Source organism: Sprattus sprattus (assembly GCF_963457725.1).
Source record: "Sprattus sprattus genome assembly, chromosome: 3".
NCBI classification, from domain to species: Eukaryota; Metazoa; Chordata; class Actinopteri; order Clupeiformes; family Clupeidae; genus Sprattus; species Sprattus sprattus.
In genome coordinates this window covers 56177995-56186377 of record NC_137922.1, presented here as the reverse complement: position 1 = coordinate 56186377, position 8383 = coordinate 56177995, and the positions used below count along the sequence as shown (strand labels likewise).

The window sequence follows — 8383 nt, the reverse complement described above, 5'->3', positions numbered from 1 at the left end:
GTGTGTGTGTGAGTGTGTGTATGTGTGAGTGTGTGTGTGTGTGTGTGTGTGAGTGTGTGTGTGTGTGTGTGTGTGCGTGTGTGTGTGTGTGTGTGTGTGTGTATTTCAAATGTCCCTCCTCCTGTTCCTGTCCTGTCCCAGAGAGGATGATGTAGTCCTGGAGCGTTCCTTTGCTCGGGTCGGGGAGCTGAGCCTGAAGGAAACTTCTGGAAAGGTGATCAAGCTGAAGAGGTGGGTGGTGCATCCAGACTACAATGCGCTGAAAAACAACAACATTGCCCTGGTGCAGCTGCAGGAGGCCGTGTGCTTCTCCGACACAGTGGCGCCCGTGGTACTGCCCAGCCCCCGAGAGGTCTTCAGTGCCAACGCTGAGTGCTGGGTCACCGGCTGGGGCAGGGTGACTGAGTACCGTAAGTGTGTGTGTGTTTGTGTGTGTGTGTGTGTGTGTGTGTGTGTGTGTGTGTGTGTGTTTGTGTGTGTGTGTGTGTGTGTGTGTGTGTGTGTTTGTGTGTGCTCTATTTTCACATGTTGTGTGTGATTTCTCTTTCTCTCTTCCTCTTTAATTCTCTTTCCTCTCTCTTCTCTGCCCCCCTTCTGCCTCTCTCCCTCTCCCCATCTCTCTCCCCCTCTCTCTGTCTCCTTCCCTCTCTGTCTCCTTCCATCTCTTTCTCCCTCTCTCTATCTCCCTCCCTCTCTCCCTCTCTCTCTTCCTCCTTCCCTCTCTCCCTCTATCTCTTTTTCTTTCCTTCCCTCTCTCTCCCCCTCTCTCTGTCTCATTCCCTCTCTCCCTCTTTGTCTCCCTATTTCCATCCCTCCCTCTCTCCCTCCATCTCTTCCCCTCTCTCTCTTCCTCCTTCCCTCTCTCCTTCTATCTCTCTTTCTTTCCTTCCCTCTCTCTCCCCCTCTCTCTGTCTCCTTCCCTCTCTGCCTCCTTGTATCCCTCTCTTCCTCTCTGTCGCCCTCTCTCCCTCCCTCCCTCTCTCCCTCTCTCTCTACCTCTATCCCTCCCTCCCTCTCTCCTTCCCTCTCTGTCTCACTCTCACTCTCCCTCCTTCCCGCTCTCCTTCTATCTCTCTTTCTTTCCTTACCCCTCTCTCCCTCCCACCCTCTCTCCCTCTCTCTCTGTCTCCCTCCCTCCCCCCTCTCTCTCTCTCTACCTCTATCCCTCCCTCCCTCCCTCTCTCCCCCTCTCTCTGTCTCCTTCCCTCTCCCCCTCCCTCTCTCCCTCTATCTATTTTTCTTTTCTTCCCTCTCTCTCTCTGTCTCCCTCCCTCTCTCCCTCCTTCCCTCTATCTTTCTATCTCACTATCTTTCCTTTCCTCTCTCTCCCCCTCTCTCTGTCTCGTTCCGTCTCTCCCTCCCTCTCTCCCTCTCTCTCTACCTCTATCCCTCCCTCCCTCCCTCTCTGTCTCCCTCTCCCTCCTTCCCGCTCTCCTCGTTCCCTCTCTCGTTCCTCTCTGTCTCTCTGTCTCCCTATCTCCATCCCTCCCTCCCTCTCTCCCTCCATCTCTTCCTCTCTCTCTCTCTCTCTCTGTCTCGTTCCGTCTCTCCCTCCCTCTCTGTCCCCTATCTCTCTCCCTCTCTCCCTCTGTCCCTCCATCTCTCCCTCCTTCCTTCTTTCCTTCTATCTCTCTTTCTTTCCTTCCCTCTCTCTGTCTCGTTCCCTATCTCTCTCTCTCTCTCTCCCTCTCTCTCTGTCTCATTCCCTCTATCTATCCCTCCCTCTCTCCCTCTCTGTCTCCATCCCTCCCTCTCTCCCTCCATCTCTTCCCCTCTCTCTCTCCCTCCTTCCCTATCTCCTTCTATCTCTCTTTCTTTCCTTCCCCCTCTCTCCCTCTATCTATTTTTCTTTCCCTCCCTCTCTCCCTCCTTCCCTCTATCTTCCGTCTATCTTTCTATCTCACTTTCTTTCCTTTCCTCTCTCTCCCCCTCTCTCTGTCTCGTTCCGTCTCTCCCTCCCTCTCTCCCTCTGTCTCCCTCTCTCCCTCCCTCTCTCCCTCCATCTCTTCCTCTCTCTCTCTCCCTCCTTCTCTCCTTCTATCTCACTCTCTTTCCTTCCCTCTCTCTCCCCCTGTCTCTGTCTCGTTCCGTCTCTCCCTCCCTCTCTCCCTCCCTCCCTTTCTCTCTCCTTCCCTCTCTCCTTATATCTCTTTTTCTTTCCTTTCCTCTCTCTCCCCCCTTCTCTAACTTGTTCCGTCTCTCCCTCCCTCTCTCCCTCTCTGTCCCCCTATCTCCCTCCCTCTCTCCCTCTGTCTCCCTATCTTCCTCCCTCTCTCCCTCCAGCTCTTCCTCTCTCTCTCTCCCTCCTTCCTTTCTTCTCTACCTCTATCTCGCTTTCTTTCCTTCCCTCTCTCTCTCTCTCTCTCTCTCTCTGTGTCCCTCTATCAGAGGCGCTGGGTGGGAAACAGACTCTACAGGAGGTGCAGGTGTCTCTGGTTGATGAGGCCACATGTCTTCAGCTCTACCCCGATAAGACTCCCAGCATGCTGTGTGCCGGTGACCTGGAGGGAGGAAAAGGCACCTGCTGGGTCAGTCTGTGTATGAGTGTGTGTGTGTGTGTGTGTGTGTGTGTGTGTGTGTGTGTGTGTGTGTGTGTGTGTGTGTGTGTGTGTGTGTGTGTGTGTGTGTGTGTGTGTGTGTGTGTGTGTGTGTGTGTGTGTGTGTGTGTGTTTGTGTGTGTGTGTGTGTGTGTGTGTGTGTGCTCTATTTTCACATGTTGTGTGTGATTTCTCTTTCTCTCTTCCTCTTTACTTCTCTTTTCTCTCTCTTCTCTCGCCCCCCTTCTGCCTCTCTCCCTCTCCCCATCTCTCTCCCCCTCTCTCTGTCTCCTTCCCTCTCTGTCTCCTTCCATCTCTTTCTCCCTCTCTCTATCTCCCTCCCTCTCTCCCTCTCTCTCTTCCTCCTTCCCTCTCTCCCTCTATCTCTTTTTCTTTCCTTCCCTCTCTCTCCCCCTCTCTCTGTCTCATTCCCTCTCTCCCTCTTTGTCTCCCTATTTCCATCCCTCCCTCTCTCCCTCCATCTCTTCCCCTCTCTCGCTTCCTCCTTCACTCTCTCCTTCTATCTCTCTTTCTTTCCTTCCCTCTCTCTCCCCCATATGTGTGTGTGTGTAAGTATTACATATATGTGTGTGTGTGGGTGTGCAGGGGGACTATTTGAGAGAGTATTACATATGTGTGTGTGTGTGTGTGTGTGTGTGTGTGTGTGTGTGTGTGTGTGTGTGTGTGTGTGTGTGTGCAGGAGGGCCGTGGCGGGCCCCTGGTGTGTTGTCCAACAGGAGAGGTTGAGAGGAGGTTTGTGCAGGTTGGCATCATCAACTCTGGGAGGTGGTGTGGCATTAAGGGAGACACTGAGCTCTTCTCACGCGTCTACGACTACCTGCAGTTCATCCAGGACACCATTATGGAGTCAGAATGCCAGAAATGGCCTCAATTTGAAGCATGTTTTGGATAGACAACTAGTATTGGTATCATCTTAAAAATGAATTGTCATGGTATATATTGATGTGAAGGACAGATAAACATACCTGTCCACCCTGCAAAAATGTAAACAAAAGCTGTCACAGCACATCACCAGCTACATCACCAAAAGAGATGAGTTAGCATGTTAGCATGTTAGCAAACCTTTAATCAGTGCCAGCTGTGATGTGTGTTTGTAAAGTTTTTGCCTTTTCTGTAGTTTTTGTTGTGTAGTCACACACACACACACACACACACACACACACACACACACACACACACTCACACACAAACACAAACACAAACACACACACACACACACACACACACTCATGCACAAACACACACACACAAACACACACACACACACACACACACACACACACACACACACACACACACACTATTTTCTATCCATGCCCATATGTAATAAAACTTGAAATCAGTTTGAGTCCTTGCAGTTTCTCTGTCCATGATGTACAAAGACCTCACTAGTCCACACATGTGTTGCAAGAACTGTAGCAAAGGTTGGATATACAGTATTAAAAATTATAAGAATATTATAATAGAATAAGTATAAACAAATATAATAATTAAAATTAAGTAAAAATGCAGTCAATAGATTGGTTAATCATCAGAGGTCTAGAACGACCATTCATGGATTTTTTTTTTAAAAGTAATATGAAAGAAGTGGAAGAGGAGACACGTCTGATTTTGAGGGGAAGGCTGTTCTAGAGATGAAGCATGTAGATTTGCTCTTGATGTCTTATGTTCTCACATGGCATTACCTACTTTGGCCACTAGAGGGCGACATGAGATTGGAAAACAACTCTTCAAGTCTGCTGTTCCAGAGGGCCAGAACAGATTGAATGGTCAGAGTTGGAATGTAATCTTGATATTTTTTTTAATGGTTATCAGTGTCATCAAAAGACAATGGACACACACACACAAGACAATGGACAAACACACACACACACACACACACACACACAAACACACAAACACAAACACACACCCACACACACACTCATCAATGGACCTCAATCCTGAACACAGCTCAAATAAATGTCTTCTTAACCCCATTTAAGATTCTTTTCTATATTTAGGCTACTACCCTTAATCACAAAAGGTGGTCTCGGTGGTTGTAGAATGGAGTCTCAATCAAGGAGCTTGAAGTGGTTTGGATCAGAGCCAAAGATATTTATTGTAGCAGACAAGAAATATCACTAAGTACTTTTCTGAGTCTAAGTATCTAAAGTACCGGTGGAGCAGAGTTCTTTCAGGGCACACGCAGCCTGCGTGGATCCGTCCTGGAGAGGAGATGGTGTCCGTCTCTCGTGATTCTTGCTCTGATCCACCTGAGTCTAGCTCACAGCCTAATTTAACCAGTATAGTTACGTAAGCCAAATAGAATGTATAACATCTCTACCAACAAGGATTACACACACACATAGGAACACGTAAACAGTACCCATGCCCTTGCCCTTGGGCCTGATAAACCGGGCGCCTCTGGGGAATGCTACTCAGCACATACACAGAGGGGCCTAAGCAGACAGAGTGGAGCTGTCTCCAACGGGCATCATATGCCTTTAGTATACGTTATGGTGACCTGTTAACCTTACTGGGATCTGGGCCTACATGGTCCCTCAGGAGGGCCTGAAAGTGATCGAGGTACCTACACTAGAGATCTGTACATGAGAAATACACCAGAATCTAACACCCACTAGAATGGGCACATCTACATTCTGTAAATAAACATGTGAATATACATGACTAATATATATCATATGGGCCTACATAATATAGATAGGGCCTATCAAGATCCACAACAAGCCAGCTCATGTATTTAACTCAACTTCACATCAGCCCATTTCTTTTTCACTTCAGCCGCTGTGCACCCCTCTCCTGACACCACGGTGACCTCACCTGTTTTCTCGTCCCGTGCCTCTTTGGTGGCCTTGTACCCTGTATTGACACTACTGAATAAGATGTCACCCTTATGTTCTACTCCTTGCAACAGTACCTCCACCTCTGCACCGGTGAAGTTAGGTCTGCGTTTACTGGCAGGTGCACCACCGGTGTTGATCATGGTTTTGATCGGTCTCAAGTTGCTTTCATGCTGCCTGTGGATTCTGTGTGCACTGCACACGGTCCTGTGGTTTCATGCCCTTATAAGGAGCTGGCGGGGCGTTAATGTTTGCAAATTCAAGTGTGTGAGAACGGGCGTTCAATTTAAAAATCAGTGGCATTCCTCATTCAGGGGAGCACAGCTGAGAACACTTTGGCGGTTTAAGAACACGTTTCCACGCGTTCATGAATCCAGCAGGGATCTTTCTTAGGGTTGGTCTAAAGAAGTTCAGAAGAAGAAACTGGTCTATACTCAAATCCAGCGCTCTCACACTTGCCAGGCATAAACAGTAGAAGAAAGCACACGCAGCGATTGACTGGTTGGGCAACCCTGGATGCAGGACTGTTAACAGTGTGTTTTTCGCCTGGAAGTCTCTAGAAATCTGGCACCTTATTAAACGAAATTTAAGAAAGTGAACGTGCCGTTCACAGACACCAGAATGAACGTGTTCACAGTAACTTTCATCAGGCAGTAATACAGTACGTTCAGTTCACGTTCACCAAAATTATGAACAAGTTCAAAAACTTTCGTGAGTGTGTGAGTGTTTGAGCCCGTCATCTTCATGAGTGTGTGTGTGTGTTTGAGTCCGTCATCTTCATGATTGTATGTGTGTACATGGGAGTGAGTGTGTGTGTGTGGCTTGAGTGTTTAAGTAAAGATGACTGATGACTGAATAAAAAGGTCATGATTTGGCTGGAGTCAGTTACACAGTATCAGGGCAAAGTCTACCTCTCTCCCTCTCTTCCTCCCTCTCTCTCACTCTTTGTCTCCCTCTCTTCCACCCTCTCTCTCTCACTCTTTATCTCCCTCTCTCTCTCTTTGTCTCCCTCTCTTCCTCCCTCTCTTTTTCTGTTTGTCTCTCCTTTTCAGTTTTTCTCTCTTTGTCTCCCTCTCTGTCTCCCTCTTTCTCTTCCTCCCTCTCTCCCGCTCTGTCTCTCTTCCAGGTTCCCAGGCCCTCTTTTATTCACTTACGGAGTGTTTGTGTGTGTGTGTGGGTGTATGTATGTGAGTGTGTGTATGTATGTGTGGGTGTATGTGTGTGTATGTGTGTGTGTGTGTCTGCAAGTATCAGTCAGGAAGTAGAGTAGGAGCCCCACCCATCACACACACACACACACACACACACACACACACACACACATACACACAGATGACTGAATTAGGTGTGTGTGCTGATAACACAGGTGTGGGTGTGTCCATTTTTGATTCAAACACAGAAGTTCCTCTGCAGTGACTCATTAACAGACACACAGTGACAGACACACAGTGACAGACCCACAGTGACAGACGCACAGTGACAGACACACAGTGACAGACACACAGTGACAGACACACAGTGACAGACGCACAGTGACAGACACACAGTGACAGACACACAGTGACAGACACACAGTGACAGACCCACAGTGACAGACCCACAGTGACAGACACACAGTGACAGACACACAGTCACAAAGAGGAACTTGGAGCCCTGTGGAGCGAGGAGCATTGCCATGGCGACGGTGTCTGTTCCTCTAAGCGTGGTGCGCCTGCTGGAGGTGGCCCTGACCTGCGTGAGCTTCAGCCTGGTGGCGTCGGTGGGCCACTCTTCCTCCTCCTACTGGGCCTGGTGCATGTTCAGCTGGTGCTTCTGCTGCTTCCTCACCCTCCTCATCCTCGTGCTGGAGTTGGCCCGCCTCAGCGGCCGCCTGCCCATCTCGTGGGACGACTTCACCACCGCCTTCGCCATGCTGGCCGCCCTCATGCTGCTGGCCGCCTCCATCATCTACCCCTCCGTGGTGTTCTCCTGCCCCGGCTGCGCCCGCCAGGTGGCCGCCACCGTCACGTCCTGCCTGGCGTTCCTGACCTACTGCCAGTGGAGGTGCGTCAATACAGGGCGCTAGGGCACCGCCCCTCCTACAATTTTGAGATTAAATAAATAAAATAAAAATGTCAAAAACATTATAAATCAAATAATTCAAATAAGAAATGTAATGTGTTTTAGCGCGTTAAATTTGTGGGAGACCGTAAGCCCAACAACCATTTAAATGTGACCAAATATAATAAATTGCCATTCGTTATCACTAAGAGAAGCCACTCTGGGCGCCGGCCAAGTGGAAGTCTACGAGAGCAAAAAAATGGGCAGAAACATTTGAGCAAGGTGCGTGGCGGTCTACGCTCTGGCCTTCATCTTCTCCCTGCTCATCATCATCATCCTCACCGTGGGCCGGCCCTCCAACTGCCGCCACTGCCCCTGGGATGGCCTGGTGGTGGTCTCCTTCATGACGTGCGTCAACCTCCTCGCCTACATTGTGGACACCATCTACTCTGTCCGACTTGTCACGCCATCTAAGGACGTCCTCCATCATCAACATCATCATCATCATCATCAGTGGCATCACACACTAACCATCTGAGACGGAACAAAGGGACTTAGATATTGGAGACAAACCCAGACACGCCCAGATGCCAGCTAATACGGTTCAGATCCGGATTAAAACCATTAATCTGCTGCAAGTTTGATCACAGCTTTTATTAACATCTGATGCTAACATGCTAACTTTCATTAACATCTGATGCTTACATGCTAACTTTCATTAACAGCTGATGCTAAATTGCTAACTTTCATAAACATCTGATGCTAACATGCTAGTTTTCATTAACATCTGATGCTAACATGCTACATTCCATTAGCATGTGATGCTATCATGCTAGCTTTCATCTGATGCTAACATGCTACATTTCATTAACATCTGATGCTAAATTGCTAACTTTGATTAACATCTGATGCTAACATGCTAGCTTTCATTAACATCTGATG

At 48.6% G+C, this 8383-nt stretch overlaps 2 protein-coding genes across 2 annotated transcripts in view; both read left to right on the top strand.

Annotated features, from left to right (window-relative positions):
- The window catches only part of LOC308362875 (serine protease 27-like), a gene marked incomplete at both ends in the record, with an annotated part of 18250 nt that extends 14800 nt beyond the window's left edge, over positions 1-3450 (top strand). The window contains 3 exons of the mRNA XM_080835602.1: positions 142-410; positions 2389-2532; positions 3275-3450. Coding sequence (XP_080691728.1) covers positions 142-410; positions 2389-2532; positions 3275-3450 — 589 coding nt within the window. The remainder of the gene's footprint in view (positions 1-141; positions 411-2388; positions 2533-3274) is intronic.
- Positions 3451-7076: 3626 nt separating this feature from the next.
- On the top strand, positions 7077-7979 carry LOC308362874 (myeloid-associated differentiation marker homolog; the record flags this gene model as incomplete). The annotated part of the gene is made up of 2 exons (XM_080835601.1): positions 7077-7444; positions 7724-7979. 2 exons carry the CDS (start codon positions 7077-7079, stop codon positions 7977-7979), a joined length of 624 nt encoding a protein of 207 aa, XP_080691727.1.
- Between the last annotated feature and the right edge of the window lie 404 nt (positions 7980-8383).